The sequence below is a fragment of the Gekko japonicus genome, unplaced genomic scaffold (genome assembly GCF_001447785.1).
Source record: "Gekko japonicus isolate JY-2015 unplaced genomic scaffold, Gekko_japonicus_V1.1 scaffold2497, whole genome shotgun sequence".
In the NCBI taxonomy this organism is placed as follows: Eukaryota; Metazoa; Chordata; class Lepidosauria; order Squamata; family Gekkonidae; genus Gekko; species Gekko japonicus.
The window spans coordinates 134,634-152,034 of NW_015167129.1; the positions used below are offsets into that span (position 1 = coordinate 134,634).

The 17,401-nt window shown below is 44.0% G+C and overlaps 1 protein-coding gene across 3 annotated transcripts in view; it reads left to right on the forward strand.

Annotated features, from left to right (window-relative positions):
* Nucleotides 1-17,401, forward strand: part of MPZL1 (myelin protein zero like 1) — a 41,329-nt gene that overhangs the window by 19,430 nt on the left and 4,498 nt on the right. The window contains exons 2-6 of one of the 3 annotated variants that reach the window (XR_001482578.1): nt 4,325-4,485; nt 5,016-5,229; nt 12,105-12,237; nt 13,173-13,202; nt 13,704-13,777. Coding sequence is in view for 2 of the 3 variants with exons in the window: in XM_015413029.1 (XP_015268515.1) it covers nt 4,325-4,485; nt 5,016-5,229; nt 12,105-12,237; nt 15,570-15,675 (614 nt within the window). In the remaining variant the exon portion in view is untranslated. Of the gene's footprint in view, nt 1-4,324; nt 4,486-5,015; nt 5,230-12,104; nt 12,238-13,172; nt 13,203-13,703; nt 13,778-15,569; nt 15,676-17,401 lie in introns of all 3 variants that reach the window. The other 2 variants (XM_015413029.1, XM_015413030.1) reach the window with 2 other exon arrangements.

Genomic DNA, 17,401 nt, shown 5'->3' on the forward strand with positions numbered 1-17,401 from the left:
AGTATCGCGGGTCCCCCTCTTGTCTCCACTATTGGCAGATTCTGATCTAGAAATAACCTTCTCTGTTGCAAAATACCTGACAGTAGTGATCTCTCTTAAATACTGAAGAAATGTGCCTGTGTTAGCTATAAATGAAATGATGGCCTAGTCTGAAGATTTTAGCATAAAGTTTTACTCATATCATTTTTCTATATTTTTCATGCTAGCATATTTATCCTATAGGGATTAGGAAGAGGCACGAACTGAATTATGAACCAAATTCATGCGATCACGCTGTTTGCGAACCACTCATGAACTGCCATGGTTTTTGCAGCGGTTTGCTTGGTTCATAAGGGGGTTTGTGGCAGCATGACAAGAGTGAGCTCAGAAGGCATTTAAATGCCTTCTGACAGCTCACTCACATAATGCCGCCACAGGGGCACAACTTGCACAAGTCTATTAGATGCAGCCAGTTCAGCAATGCCTTTGCTCCCACCCCACCCCGGCTTGGAAGCTGCACAAACCTCATGAACCCAGACCAGTTTGTTAATTGGAAAGGTTTGTTGAAGTTTGCGAACCATGGCTCGTGAGACCCCACAAACCATCACGAACCTCCTTTCTCCTGGTTAGTGCCCATCCCTAATTGGGGTATTTTATCTTCTATTTTAATATGTATCTGAAGTCTCCTATTTTGTGATATTTGTAATCTCATGACAGTTCTTGATGATTATATAATGTATCTTTGGATCTGTTTTAATTGTTTTATGCAATATTTTATGTTATAATTTTGCTGTGGTTTAAGCTTGAGACCTTTGGTCAAGTGAGCTAATAACTAAAAGGAAAGGGATGGATGTAGAAGGGCTCCCATCTTATTTTTTACTTATAAGGGCTGTAAGACACCAGTTTGGTGTAGTGGTTAAGTGTGCGGACTCTAATCTGGGGGAACCGGGTTTGATTCCCCACTCCTCCACTTGCACCTGCTGGATGACCTTGGGCAAGCCATAGTTCTGATAAGAGCTGTCCTTGAAAAAGAACAGTTTCTGTCAGAACTCTCTCAGCCCCACCTACCTCACAGGGTGTCTGTTGTGGGGAGGGGAAGGGAAAGGAGTTTGTAAGTCACTCTGAGACACCTTTGGGTAGTGAAGGGTGGGGTATAAATCCAATCTCTTCTACTTCTCTTCTAAATAGAAATATGCTTTTTTCCAGCTGTTCATTACAGCCCATGGGGAGTGACAGCAAGCTGTGTAAAAAACAGGAGCTTTGCTGAAGATTTCCCTATTCAGTGTGTCTTTGGCAAATGCAACTTTTCTTGTCTGTGTGTGTCCAGCTTTTAATTGGCAGAAGTCTGAAATCTGTTCCACTCCAGATTTTTGTGTTGACTAAGTCATAGAGTTTTTTGTGCGTGACCATAGAACAGCTGCTGTTGTTGATGATTTGTTGCCAGGGTTAGTCCAAGGCCAATCAATCTTTGGCAGCTATACATATCTCCAGGCAATAACTGAACTCCTCAGTAAATGATGCTAGCAACTTGTCACTATTGCCCCAGCAAATGTTCAGATAATCCCTTGAGAAACACTTTGAACATGGCAAGAAGCATCCATATCCTTCATGAGAACCTACAGTTCACACAGGAGAGAGAGACACACACCTCTTCTGAGAAGATAAGAGTGCATAATCTGTATCATTTTGAGGCTGTAATAAGGAATTATTACAGTACAGCTACAGTATGGGATAAAAGCAGAAAACTGAAAGCAACAATGAAACTCAAGCTCACATGTAGCTGCCATCAGAATTAATAATCCACAAAATGTCCAATCAGGTCACCAATACACAGTTAACTAAAGCCTTCTGAAATGACACTGTTCTGTCCTGCTGTCTAAACACCATCAAGAACAGACCAAGGAGAGCTTCTGGAGAGGGTGTTCCAAAACGAGTGTTGCCACTTTAAACACCTTGTCCTGAATAACCCAACTACCAATGACAGAGTAGAGGAGGCCAGGTGATCAGACTGTGTGGATGTGTTCATATGGGAGAAAATGTACATTTAATATAGGCGTAGCAAAATAAGTATTGAAACCCCCTCCCCACAGTGAACAAGGTTCAAAGCCTCCCCCCTAAAGGACAGATAATTGGTTTAACTTTAGCTGCAGTTTAAGATGAGCATATCCACTGAGGGGAAACTGGAAGAGCTCAAGGAGAGGAAGAGACACAACATATGAGAGCAGTAATAGTGAAGTGTGTTGGCTAGTTCCTTGCCAGCATTTTGTGATAAAATGTGAAGAAAGGCCAGCACAGATGGTTATAGGAAAAAATACCTCAAAGCAACTCCTAAGAAGAACCATTGTACATGTCTGTTACCAGATTCCTAGCTTTATAATACAGGTGACTGGAAATAAGTGGAAATGGAGATGTAGACAGAATACACCTGGCTGATAAGTAGAAGCCTGGAGTACTGTGTCCAGTTTTGGGCACCACATTTTAGGAAGGATGTTGACAAGCTCGAGCGTGTCCAGAAGAGGGCAACCACGATGGTGAGAGGGTTTGAATCCAAGTCTTATGAGGAAAGGCTGAAAGAGTTGGGTATGTTTAGCCTGGGAAGGAGAAGGCTTAGGGGGGACATGATTGCAGTCTTCAAGTATTTGAAGGGCTGTCATGTAGAAGATGGAGCAGATCTATTCTCTCTTGCTCCAGACTGCAAGACTAGATCTAATGGGTGGAAATTACAAGGGCGTCGTTACCGGCTAAATATCAGGAAAAACTTCCTAACTGTAAGAGTGGTTGAGCAGTGGAACAGTCTGCCTCGGGAGGTGGTGGATGCTCCTTCGCTGGACGTTTTCAAGCGGAGGCTGGACGACCATCTTTCGGGTATGTTGTAGGGCTATCTTTCGGCTATGCTCCTGCAAAGTGCAGGGGGTCGGACTAGATGACCTGCAAGGTCCCTTCCAACTCTTAACATTCTATGATTCCATGATTCTAAGCTAGGGGCAGTTGTAAGTGGTAGTTCGGATTTTTGTGCTTTTACTCCTGATTAGCCAGAAGCACTGTAGGCCAAAACATCTCTAAAAGTTGTGATGAATCAATACTGAGACTCTCTGACCCCTTTAAAACTGTATGGAAGTGGCCCACTTTCTTTTCTGAAGGAACTCATTCGCTTTATAAGACAACTTTCTGGATTACTACAGGACATGTAGAGCACTGAAATTTTTAGAAAGGGCAACGTTATCAGGAGCTGCCATAGGTGACTGATTTGGAGGTGATTTTTGTATCTCCCCCCAGCTGATTCTTTTGACTTTTAAAATTCATATATGGCTTCTACCTGACAGGCTCTTTTATTAAATGTAAGTGTTCTAAGGCAAGTTAGTCTTCTTTCCATTCATCGGTCATTGGAGAATGTTTTAACTTTGCATTCAAAAGAGCTGTTGCTTGCAGCTGTTGGATAATTCAGTTCCAAGTTTGCATTGTTTTCTGGACCAGCATAGCCAAACTCATATGAACATTGAAAGATCACTGGTTATCTTTAGAAAAACACACTAAACCTCTGCCATTTTGAGAGCCAGTGTAGCATAGTGATAATTGTTGCAATTGGTTGTGGAGACCCAGGTTAAAATCTCTGCCTGACATAAAACTTTTTATTTATTTATTTCTTGGATTTCTATCTCAGCCTCCCCTGTACAACAGGTCTCAGGGCAGGTAGCAACAGTATCCATAGTACTATATCTATAAAATAAATTAAAAACAATTTTTATCATGAAAATAACACTGACAGATGGCACCTAAAAAGAGCACAGCCTGGTGCACCCTATCCAGGGAGGAGAGTAGAATATCTTAACCACTAATCACATGGAGGAATAACAGATGGGGGGGGGGGGGAGGAGGGGAAGAAGAAGCCAATCTAGGATGGCGACTGTCACTGTCTCACTCTGGTGGAATATCTCTGTTTTGCAGGCCCTGTGGAACTGCACTAGATCCCACAGGGCCTGGGTCTCACTCAGCAGGTCATTCCACCGGGTTGGAGCCAGGGTTGAGAAGGCTCTGGTTCTGGTTGAGGACAGCCAGTGTGTGACTACTGTGTGACCTTGGGCCAGTTACCCTTTGCTAACCTAATATACCTCTGTGGTGGTTGTGGGGACAAAATGGAAGAGGGGAGAAACATCTATACTGTCCTGAGCTTTTTTGGGAGGGGGAAGTGCACTAATAACACAACTTGACGGCATACTACTTGGTGAATTACTAAGCTTTTTATGTTTCTTTGCCGAGTTCTGTGATGTAATGTAATTCTGGAGTGCTTATCAAACATCTTGAGGGATCTTGGGTGGCATGTTCTAATTTATTTGTTCTTTCACAGTCCAGGTTTCAGCCGTAGAAGTCTACACACCACAGGAGCTCTCTGTGGAGAATGGGACAAAGGCAAAACTGGTGTGCACATTTACATCTACAGAGGTGATCAGCAGTGCAGCTTCTGTTACTTGGAGCTTTCAAGCAGAGGGAGCACCTTCTGCTGTATCGGTAAGAGGTGATCTTTAAAGTAAGGCTAGATGTAAGTACAGGTCCAAAAAAAGTGAAGGTATTACTTTAAGCACATGGCACTTGTCTGTTCTTGCCTATCTTTGTCACTGGTAAGAATGTGCATTTTACTGCTGTTTGTCTTGGACTGAAATTTTGATAATTTCTGAAAGATGCCTTTTGTTTTATGCTGTAAAATCTCTGCTGGCAAAATTCTTGTTTAGGAGATGATGATTTATTTAAACCCATATTAGTATAGGTTCTGTCACTGGAGTGTGTAAATAGGACCATTGTGATGATGGTAGTAAGAGTGCAGCAAAGTACTTGTTGGTGGGTGATCTCATCCTGGCAACTTGCATCTATGCCTAGATTTTGTGCTACTCTAAAGTAGATGCTCTCTTGTTTTCAAGGGGCTAGACATTTTTCCAGTATACTGGAATACAAATTCCATGCACTATGTAGTTGGATATCAGATTCAATAGAAGTAATGCAGGTGAGAAAAATACATTCATATTGCATTTTTTGTCTTACAGTTCTTCTATTATTCCAATGGAAAGGCATATCCTGGGAAAGATGCGCCATTTAAGGACAGAATCAGCTGGTCTGGAGATCTTAACAAGAAAGATGCATCCATCAGTATAGCAGACATGCGGTTTCAGGACAATGGCACTTACGTCTGTGATGTGAAGAACCCTCCAGATATAGTTGTCACTCCGGGAGAAATCAAACTGAGAGTTGTGGAGAGAGGTATTAGTGTCTCTAGCTAAGAATGTGCTGGTAATGAAATGCCATACTTAATGGAATTATTCTACCATGTGATGAAATATTTCATGGAAGTTGGTTTGCTTAAAACCAAGTGTGTGTTTTGGCTGAGTACTACTGCATTTCATTAATTGTAGCTTCATTTTTTTTGTCAAAAAGCAAGTGAAATAAAACCTCAGTAGTGAACAGCTTAATGCTGATGAACGAATCCAAGCCTGTGTGAAGGGAATTCCATAGTTGTGGAGTGGTCATTTCTTTGTACAAATGAGACTTAAAAATAGAAGTGAAATGGATGCCATCATAATCTTCTACAAGATCATCCATTGACATGAGTATTGTATTACTTCACACCAATATTGTATTACTTCACACCAACATCCTGACCAACTATATTGATCTTCGTCATGGTCTCTGTGCATTACACCCATGGGAACTCAGTGTGCCTGGGCTGATCCGATCGGTGTTGTGCAAAGCTCTAAAGGAATTTTTGCGCCTCCACCCCAGGCATGCACGGAAACCCCACCGCACATGCTCAGAGGCTGGGGCACGGACATCCCGCCAGTTCTCTTCTGACCGCCATGCTGTGAACAGTTCGTTTACCATTCGGTGGGATTTACCTCAGCTCTTTGGGATTTCTTATCTTCGTCTTTTCCCTCAATACCCTTTTTTCTTCTCTGTTATTTTATTTTTCTAAAAAAAAAAGAAAGGATTTTTTCGCTTCTTCGCCTCTGGCCATTTCCCCTCTTGTTTTATCTCAGTGCCCCACCCCCTTCTTTTTGTTTAGCCGCCTGTTTATGGCTAAGAAGTGGGTTTTTTTTCAAGAGGTGCTCTAACTGCGGTAGCAAATTAGCTCTGCCAGACGGCCAAACTCTCTGTATCCTCTGCCTTCGTGAGGCCCATCGACCAGACATTTGCCTGCATTGCACGAGGTTTTCAAATCAAACTCGAAAAAACCCAGTGGCCTGTCTGCGTGTGGCCCTTTTAGAGTCGGCTCTTGCCCCTTCCACCATGTCCTCCAAGACCTTCCACGTTGACAGCCCTGGCTCCATCGAAATCGGCCTCTGATATCGGTCCGTCGGCCTTGAAGTGATCGATCCCGATCCCTCAGCTTCTACTCCTGAAAAGAAAAAGAAGGACAAATCGGACAAGGGTCATAAGAGCTCAGCTAAGGGTACCCACAAATCCTTTAAATCGAGCACTGCCACCGACGCCATAGGCCTGCAAGGGCAACCCAAGGTCTGCAAGGGCAACCCATCAATTTGGGGGCTCCAGTCATGGATTTGCCGATGATTCTGCCTATACCACCTATAGAACTTTTGGACTCTCCAATTTGGTAGTTGAACCCCCCAACGCTGGAACCCCTTTCCAAAACTCAACCCTTTTTGATATTGGCCTATGATATTGATGAGGTCCTAGTTAGGTCTTTGCCTTGGAGGGCTCAGTCACCTTCGAGATCTTCTATCGCAACTGACCATTCCCGGTCCCAGGTCAACACTGAGCCTCCTTGACATCGTTGGTATCGATCACCTGGTGACACCGATTGTCATTACGCATACTCAGCTGACGCGCCGCAACACCGTGAGGGTAACCGCGGAGAGATTCCTAGACACTGGAGAGATCCCCCAGGCATTTCCACCCTTCTGCCCCACCAGTGTTTCCGTGGGACCACCATCAGCTTCAGTTTATGTAGCATTTCCACTTTCTTCCTCCATGCCATGGCTGACTCCAGCAAGACCGTCCGATTGGGATCGGCTGTCTACCCGCCGCTCATGCTTCCCTTGAGTGCCTCGCAGAGCTCCATCTGCTTTGATGTCAAAGCCGCTGGAACCTCCTCGCAACCTCTCTCCCCGGCGCCGATCACCTGAACAGTCTGTATCAAAGCACTTGGCGCTGACACTGCCTCTACCTGCTCATGTAACAACAGAGGTGCCTCTGCGGCTGCCTCTGGTATCGATCCTGGTGTCCGCCGCTTCCGACTCCTCGGGTGAGGACTCCCAACGCCAGTGCTTCGGATGTCTGCAGCTCTCCAGATGATCCTTCTTCCAAGCCTGCAGTCCCTGACGATCTGCCAGTCTCCCCTTCTGAGGATTTGACATCCTATGGAGATTTGATCAGGCGCATGGCCCACTCTTCAGGCCTTTCTGTGATTCAACCTCAACCCTCGGTTTCTCATGCGGTGTTTGATGTGGTCCAGCTGGACACCTCCACCACTATTGCTCTCCCTATTCTGTCCTACTTCAGGCTGCCAAGGCTCTCTGGGACAAACCTTCCTCTGTGCCAGTCTCATCTCGCCACCTTGACCATATGTATAAAGTTCAGGAGCCAGGCTCTGAATTTCTTTTCAACCACCCCAAGCCAAACTCTATGGTCGTCACCTCGGCTTCAAAGTCTAAACAGACCTATTCTATCCCATCAGACAAGGAAAGCAGGAAATTAGAGTCCTTCAGGAGACGCTTCTACTCAGCAGGTGCACTGGGTATTAAAACCACTAATTACATTGCATGCATGAGTTGCTATCAATATGCTCTGTGGGAGCAACTTAGTGAGGTCTTCACTTCTCTACCCGAGGACAAGCGTCAACTGGTCTGCAAGATTCAAAAAGAGGGTTGAGTCCTGGCTAAACAGCAGATAAATTCATCAAAGCATGCCCTGGACAACTTTTCTAAGACAGTGACATCAGCCATTGTCTTACGTGGATATTCCTGATTGCGCACTACAACTCTCCAATCCGATACTAGGGCATGCATTGAGGATCTTCTGTTTGACAGACAAGGACTCTTCCATGCCACTACAGATTCTGTACTGCAGGATATGGATAAGAGCATCAAGGCTTCTTGTACTTTGGGAGTTGCTCCATCGTCTAGGCCCTATAAATCCCAGTCATGGTCCCGATTCTGGTCCAAGCGCTCTTACCAAAAGCACTCACCTGACTGTTTCTGGTGTCCTTGTGCATCGGCTGCAGGACAGAGGACGTCCTATGCTTCCAAGCCTCGGTATGCTGTGAACGCGCAATCCTCTCGCTCCAAGCCCCCTAAGGCTTCCAAACACGGCCTTTGACTTCCCAACCAACCAGCTGTGGACCGTGACACGTCTTGCTCCTTATCTCCCCGCCTGGCATCGAATTACAACAGACAAGTGGGTCCTATCAATTGCCGCCCTGTGGTACTTAATAGAATTTCTTCAGCAACCTCCTCTTCCAGCACCCCACCTCCTTCGGTTCTTCCCAACTTCCACCTACATTTGTGGACCTTAACTGCATTTTCGACTTTCTCCTTCCTTTCTCCGATTCTGGTCTGTCACATACTTCTCTACGGATTTATCTGGCAGCCATTTCGGCCTATCACAGTCCAGTTGACGGTTTCTCTGTGTTCTCTCACCTGCTTTCTGTGTGTTTTTTGCATAGCCTTCTTCACCTGCATCCTTCTGTCAAGGCTCCAACGCAACCTTGGGACCTTCCGCTGGTGTTACGTCACCTCACTCGGAAGCCCTTTGAACCTCTAGCGACTTGTGACCTTAAGTACCTCACCTGGAAGACCGCATCCTGTTTGCGATCACCTCTGCCAGGAGAGTCAGTGAGCTGCTCGCCCTCTGTAACAACCCTCCATACCTCTGTTTCTTACCAAATGGAGTGCGTCTGGTTCCTGATGTTTCCTTTCTCCCTAAGGTTGTATCTGATTTTCATCTCCACTCTGAGCCTTTTCTGCCAGTTTTCTTCCCTAATCCTAAGGACAATGAACAGTGTCTCCTACACACCTTGGAAGTGAAGTGAGCACTCCTGTTCTATCTACATCACACCTGGCACACCCGCCATGACCCACGTCTCTTCCTGTCCTATGCCCCCTACAGGATAGGCACAAAGATCACTGCTCAGCGTCTCTCCAAATGGATTGTTGAGGCGATCTGTTTATGCTACCTTCTAGCTAAACATCCTCTCCCGGGACCTCTTTGGGCTCCATGAGGGCAATGGCAACATCTACAGCCTTTCTCAAGGGAGTTCCATGCTCTGATGTCTGCAGGGCTGCCACCTGGTCTACACCCAATACCTTCATCAGACACTACGCCCTCAACGTCCGCTCCCAGCACAGGACTCAGATGGGTTGTCTGATCTTATCTTCTGTTGCGTATTGACTGGCTGCCAGCACCCTCCTCCAGGTGAGCTGTCACTGCTTTCTATTCTCCCATGGGTGTGATGCACAGAGACCACGGCGAAGATAAACAGGTTGCTTACCTGTAGCTGATGATCTTCGAGTGGTCATCTGTGCATTCACACTGCCCACCCTTCCTTCCCCACTGCTGTCAGCCTCTCATTTACACCTTTCTGTTGGTACAGCGGTCAGAAGGAACCAGCAGGATGTTTGTGCCCCACCCCCTGGGCATGCATGGTGGAGGTGCGAAAATCCCTTTAGAGCTTTGCATTGGATCAGCACAGGTGTGCTGAGTTCGCATGGGTGTGAATGCACAGATGACCACTCGAAGATCATCAGTTACAGGAAAGCAACCTGTTTTTTCATCTTGAGTCAAGTCTGCTTGCAATAATATTGCAGACTAATACACTCAAGGGTGAACAGTGACAGTGGACTGATCACATCATTGGCCTTCTGTGGATGAGATGTTAGCTATCTCTCCTTATATATAATTGAGTAGTGGGTGCCAAAGTTCTAAAATGCACTCCTTTAGTGTATGGACGCTTGAACTGTCAGTCAGAAGACGCTGGCTGGGTTGACTGGCTGCTTTGTGCAGTCCCGCCCAGTGTTTCAAGGTCTTTTGCATATGGAAGCTGATTGGACTTCACTGCATTCCACACCTCAAACTCACCCCCCTCCCCGCAAGGCAGTTGGAATGTCAGTTGCATATGGAACCTTCAAGGTCTTTTGCATATGGAAGCTGATTGGACTTCACTGCATTCCACACCTCAAACTCACCCCCCTCCCCGCAAGGCAGTTGGAATGTCAGTTGCATATGGAACCTTCAAGGTCTTTTGCATATGGAAGCTGATTGGACTTCACTGCATTCCACACCTCAAACTCACCCCCCTCCCCGCAAGGCAGTTGGAATGTCAGTTGCATATGGAACCTTCAAGGTCTTTTGCATATGGAAGCTGATTGGACTTCACTGCATTCCACACCTCAAACTCACCCCCCTCCCCGCAAGGCAGTTGGAATGTCAGTTGCATATGGAACCTTCAAGGTCTTTTGCATATGGAAGCTGATTGGACTTCACTGCATTCCACACCTCAAACTCACCCCCCTCCCCGCAAGGCAGTTGGAATGTCAGTTGCATATGGAACCTTCAAGGTCTTTTGCATATGGAAGCTGATTGGACTTCACTGCATTCCACACCTCAAACTCACCCCCCTCCCCGCAAGGCAGTTGGAATGTCAGTTGCATATGGAACCTTCAAGGTCTTTTGCATATGGAAGCTGATTGGACTTCACTGCATTCCACACCTCAAACTCACCCCCCTCCCCGCAAGGCAGTTGGAATGTCAGTTGCATATGGAACCTTCAAGGTCTTTTGCATATGGAAGCTGATTGGACTTCACTGCATTCCACACCTCAAACTCACCCCCCTCCCCGCAAGGCAGTTGGAATGTCAGTTGCATATGGAACCTTCAAGGTCTTTTGCATATGGAAGCTGATTGGACTTCACTGCATTCCACACCTCAAACTCACCCCCCTCCCCGCAAGGCAGTTGGAATGTCAGTTGCATATGGAACCTTCAAGGTCTTTTGCATATGGAAGCTGATTGGACTTCACTGCATTCCACACCTCAAACTCACCCCCCTCCCCGCAAGGCAGTTGGAATGTCAGTTGCATATGGAACCTTCAAGGTCTTTTGCATATGGAAGCTGATTGGACTTCACTGCATTCCACACCTCAAACTCACCCCCCTCCCCGCAAGGCAGTTGGAGCGAAAGTATTGTTCATACAGTACTAAAGTTATAAAATATATGGGAGTATTTATGATGTGCACTTCCGTCAGTATAAAATAAAAACATTACTAATGATATAGGTCTTGAAACTTGCTTTTGCCCTCCTTGTTCGGTGAAGTGCTGAGGTGCGTATTATTTAATAAGTTATCGATGTTTAACTTAGGCCTCCCAGTAGCCACACTTAATAATTCATGTCAGAACTCATTGCCAACTAGTATGGTAACCCATCTACTTGACTACTCCATTGTGCATACCTGTTTGTGTCTGATGTGGAAGCCTTGTGTGTGCGCATGGGCCTCCTTGCCCTCTTCTTCCCCCTGCTGCTGTCTGTCCAGCTCCTTCCCAGATCTATCTTCCATTTACAAAATATTACTGGTCTGTTTCAATACCTGCATATGAGCTGCTTTCATGATGATTAATTTAAGAAAATTTTAGCATACCTTTCTCAAAGGACTCAAGTGATTATGATGATGGGTTATGATGATAGGTTTGGCATGTACTTGGTTAAAACACTTGAAAGTGGGGCTCCTTCCCTCCTTAGCTGCTGCTTCTGAGTATGCTAAAGGTCTTGTGCACATGTCTGTTAAACTAAAGAAGTGGCTTGTGTATTTTCTAATTTTAAAGTAAAAAGTTGTCTCCAGTGAGGGACTTCAACAGGTAACTTACTACTTATAATTTTCTCAAAGTTATCCCTCAGAAGATAAATGACCATTGAATTGTAAAGTGCTTTGTATGTTGAAAAGTTCAATAGAAAATCCATACAGGACATATCAGTTAATTTAGATGCAGACTGTGATTTGTAAGAGAAAAAATGTATACAATTGCTGACTCAGAGGTAACCTTAATTTATGCATTTAAAATCCAAAGCAAATGATTTATCAACTTGAAAATAAAACAAACTGAGCATAATGTTTTTCTTTTCTCTGCAGGTAACCTGCCTGAATTTCCCCTTGCTCTTGTGGCAGGGGTAGCCATTGGTGGAGCTCTGGGTTTAATTTTGCTCATTGTTCTTATTGTGTGTGTTGTATACAGAAAGAAGAATTCTAAAAAGCATTACTCTGGGTAAGAGAATCCTCTGCTCATTTCTTGTATTTCAGAAGGCCAAATTGGATAGACGTAAGCCAGAAACAGCTAATTATATTGTCCTGTCAGCTCCCAACATTTAGAATACCAAATTGTTCTCATCTGCTCCCTACAGTTACACAGCCATTCTAAAGAGAGTTATACCCTTGTAAGCCCATTGACTTCAGAAGGGCGCAACTTTGCTTGGGATGGCTCTGTATACCAAATTATTCATGTCAGCTGGGAAATTTCTCTTGTAGGACAACTACTAATTTCATTGTGCATAGAGGGAACTATTTCCCGCCCTTGTATGTAAAGGTCCCATTAGATCACCTTATACAGGCTGAGGGGAAGTATGTAACACAAAGCTGTCCACAGAGGCAGTCCTCCACTCTGTCTTCCTAAAGAGTTGTTTTGCAGTTTTTATAATAGAACGTGAGATGAAGACTGGACATTTTCTACATTTTGGATTGATTGCACAGCTCTGTTTCTGAGCTTGTAGCTGCCAACTCCTTTACAACAGTCTGCTTGCCAGAGGTTTCCAACCCCAGCTTTGGGAAAGCAGTTCTTCTACTATCTTCACTGGCTTCATCATCTGCATGACTTCCTTTTTTGTTGCACTCAGAGTATCTTTAATTTTGCTTTGAGGAAATTTTACAAGGGTGTTTCTAGGCAGAATGTAGAGCTTTGATATAGGCTTTTGGAGACGTCATGACATATTTTGCAGATGGGTTCTTATGTGAAGTGGCGCCTTTCTGAAATGCAGTCTTTGTACAGAAAAACGAAACTCCCACATTCTGTGGGAATTCATCAATGCACTGCCCAACTCTTTCCTTTCCTACTTTTTATGAATATTATCAATATAGGCTTTAAAAGTCTAATAATTGATGGGTTTGTTTAATTGATGACTTCTCTTGCTGTTACCTTCTTTGCAGCTGGAGATTTTAAAGAGTGTTTCAGTAGAGGTCAGTGCTAATACTGAGTGCAGTGGAATCTGCTTTGTAACCTCAGTGTGGAAAGCCTAGTTCCTTTTCTGCATGTGCTTTTTCCATAACAGCTTGAAGGTAGCCTAATATATGAGTAATTAACTCTCACTCCAGTACGTTACTGCTGAAAGCTGCTTTGAGGTGCTGGGTTGGGGTTGGACTGTGATCCCGCTACTATCCGTTGTCTCCTACCATGTTTTTAAAAACCCCTTCATTGACTGCAGCAGCTCTCTTTTTATGCTGGTTAGTACTGAAAAACAAAAACAAAGGGGAGGTATAAGTACTGAGGAGGACTAAGGTGTTACTGTCTTGTTTCTCAGTGAAACTAACACTAGTGTGTAATGGATTGATTTGGGTGGTTTTTGGGAACCCTTGCATGGCAGTTCCACAACTTCTGTTCTTACTTTGATATTTTGGTTTTTTCCTTTCTGCTTTGGTGTGCTGGGATTGGATCCTGCTCTTACCTTCCTCTCCTTACAGAGATCCTGATATAGACGCAAGATTGGGAATGTAACAGGGCTGGGTCTCCTCTTCCAGTCCCACTATATACCATGGTAACTAATCACATTGGTGGTTGCTCTTTGGTTATATTGTGTGTGTGTGTGTGTGTGTGTGTGTATGCATTTCTGCCTACCTTGCTGACAACCTGGCTAACATAACTCCATCACTTGTGCTGGAATCCTGTTGTGTAGACTGTTGGTGAAGGGGCAGCACATCTCATCGACTGCTTGAATTTTGTTGCCTCATTTTTTAAAAATTGTGATGACAGTGCTACTTATGTTCAGAATTAGTTTCCATCTCTTGGCAGCAAACTCATTTGCATGAAGGAGTGTGGGGAATTTGGACTCTACACTGTGAGGGCACCAAACCATATTGTGATGGGATCTGTTCTAATCAGACCAACTGAACCTTCTCTATGCACAACCTTTCATTCAGAGTTTATTTTTAGATACCATACACAGTTGCATTAATTCTTGCAGTGAACTCCGGGCATTTTGCTTGTCCTCTGGCCACCTTGTTTGCTTTGATCCAGTCCCAGTAAGAATGGGGACCCATTTATTGGTACTCCTTTTAGTCCTGTGTTTCCCTACTGTTAAATAGCTCATATGTCTGCTTTCTAAATGTTTAAATATTCATGTTGGATAAAAGAATGGCTTGCAGGGAACTGCATTCTGTTTAATGTCATTGTCACATTGTCATGATCCATACGTGTTTGTACATGCCATGTAATGTGAACGGAGGAATAAGCAACAGGGAAAAGGGTCTGGTGATGTGAGCTTGTTATGTTCCTAATATTACTGTGCTGTGACCCCTTTTTAAACAGGAAGGGCTGCTTCTGGAAAAAATGAGGAGGTATATAACCTTTTCCCTGCCTGGTGTGTTCCTGCTCAAATAGGCCCCTCTCCAATGCTTCGGCAAACATGCATTTGGAATCTAACATGGAAAGGGGGCAGTACTAGGGCAGGGGAAAGGTTACATGCACACACACCACAACTTTCTCTGATCTCGGTTGCCCCCAGTAATTTTTAGTTTAAATAGGTTACTGTTAAGTGTCTGTGTTCAATGTGTTTTGAATACATGTAAGAGAGGGTTACTGAGGTGTTCAGAGTTTTAAATTTGATTCATAAGGCGTACGCCTTAACACAGGGCATTCATCTTGGAGTCCTGCTTTTTCAAGCAGAAGTGCAAGCACATGTTGGAATATATATCTGATGCCTCTAGACATCAGTGCTTCCCAAGTTTCCAAAGTGCTCCTTAAGTAAATCATACAGGTTTCTAATGGCAGTTACATGCAGATTGGCATTTTGTCTAAGGACTGAAATCTGTAAAAGTCAAGGGGGATTACTTGTGTTGTGAAGACTTAATACAGTAGGCTGTATAACATGTCTTGCTGGTGGCCCATTCCATTCAAGAAGAACCTTTTGCATTATAGGTCGCAGAAAGAAGACTAATTCTAGCTAAGGGGATTAATCTTCAAGTGTGCATTTATGCATTTGTGGTGTGAGTTAGCTGTGGTGCCTTAGACTGGTGAGGCAAAACATCCCTCCACCTTAACAGAATTATCCATGTGATTGAGAATAGCAGCTAGTAGTTATTCTAGAGAAAGCTTCAAGCAAAGCTGTTTTCCTTCTTACAGTTGCATTTGGGTCCCTGTGAGAAAGGAAATGTATAAACAACTGTACTGACCAGAAGTAGGGAAAGGAAGAGTTTGTTCTCAGTTGAGATCACCCTTTATTTTGGCATAGGTTGCCACGTCATCTTGCCATCACTTGCCTTTGTTTTTGTTTTGTTTTGTGTTTGCCTCTTGAATGTTGTCCTGCAAACTCTGCTGTGCCACCTCATCAGCTGCAGTACATCTGAGAGCTTGGTGTCTCCAGTTAAGCAGGCTCCAAGGAAGTCCCCCTCCGACACAGTGGGTCTGGTAAACAGCGTGCCCATCCGATCTCACCAGGTAAATTGCATCATCCTGTTTTGAGAACTCTGACTTGGAGACCTTCCAGGTGGTATCCATATGGTGGTGGGGGGGTATGTTGTATAGTGGCTTGTATTCCTGACTCTTTTAAGCATCTGGAAAGATAAAAGGCACTGCTGCAGTGGAGGAATACGTAAAACATGTCATTCTGAATTTCTGATGTCGGATTCAGTGGGCTGGAACCTGCAGTTGTCTGAGTAGAAGGTACTCGGTGAGGGGGATGGATTTTTGCCCCCTTTGCCTTCTCTCAGCAGCCGTCAGTGAGTGGCAAAAAAGTACTGGTAAGAGTCGAAGGACTTGTGCGGCAAAAAGCTGTGCTGCAGTGAAGAAAGTGAGCAGGCCAAAAGCCCAATGCTTGTAGAATTAGAGGCATCAGAACCACCCCAGTAGTCTTGGGATACTGAAATGACTTGGTTGGCTCTTGAGCACTAGTCAATCCAGTAAAAGTAATTAATATGCTTATATTGTTGATGCAGTTGTTGGGTTTTAGAGTTCCCTAATTTGCACAAATTGATCTATGGAGACTTGAGTGGGTTGCCCTTCCTTAACAGCAGAGGTTTGCCTTTTGGTGTGTTCCAGCCTTTTAGGATTCCTGCAGTGTTGAGTGCTGCCTGTTCTAGGCTGTTCTGTAATAACCTTTTATCAGAGTTAACAAAATTGTACTCCCTTGTGCCTCATTGTCCTTAACGTATGCATTGGATAAAGTTACTCAAAACACCGTAAGGTACAAAATCCACCATTTCAAAATGCTGATTCTAGCATATTGCCCAATAGGAAATGAATTGCAAGTACATATAGCAAGATGGGAGAAGCTTTTTGGAAGCAGGGACATTACAGTAAGATAGTACATGTTGATTGAATGAAACAGTTGGGCCTCTTTTGTCACTGAATATGAGAAGTTGGAAATCTGAAACAAGATAATGGAAAAAACTTTCAAAATATTATGACAACTAAGACATTTTCAAGTTAAGCCTGTTTAATGCTACATGCCTCAGGATAAAAAGTGAATTAGGTTTGGGGGGTGAGAAATTTTAAGGAAAGAGGGTTGTGTAAAAGGAAAACCTTCCCAAGTGAGGTTTTCAGAAACATTAAAATGCCTTTGACAAAGAGGGAGAGCGTAGATGACTTTATATCGATCTTTTTCTGTGGTAGTATGGGACACTATTAAGAAACTGTATTAATGTACAGTCTTGAGAACTGCCTTCATTATTTTTAAGACATGGCTTGTTGCTGATGACTCACTTGTTTGAAGCGGATTAGGAGCTGCTGCTTGAAAACAATGATATTTATGGAAGTGGCTGACTTTATTGCTGTCATGTGAAGATTTAGATTCAGAGGCCTTGTTGTATGTCTGTGCAGTTGGGGAAGTATAAGATTTTGTTTTCTCGGGATTTCTTCCAACATTTTGAATAAAGACCTGAGTCACCCTATGCCTGTTTGCCAGTGAAGACACGGAGAACTTTTCTGTGCAAGTTTGTTTATTACTTATGGTATTAACACACTTCAAAATATCAGTGTGCGCATTTTGCCAACCATTTATAGGTTACTTTTGATAGGAGTTTGAGGAAATACAATAAACAAAGTCTGCATGTGAAAACTATGACACCTCTGGCCTAAACAGGAATAGAGGCTTGTTTGCCTAATTTATTAATGAAATCTGCATAAAGTAGATATATCTGGAGACCAATGTTCCCTCTAAGCTATG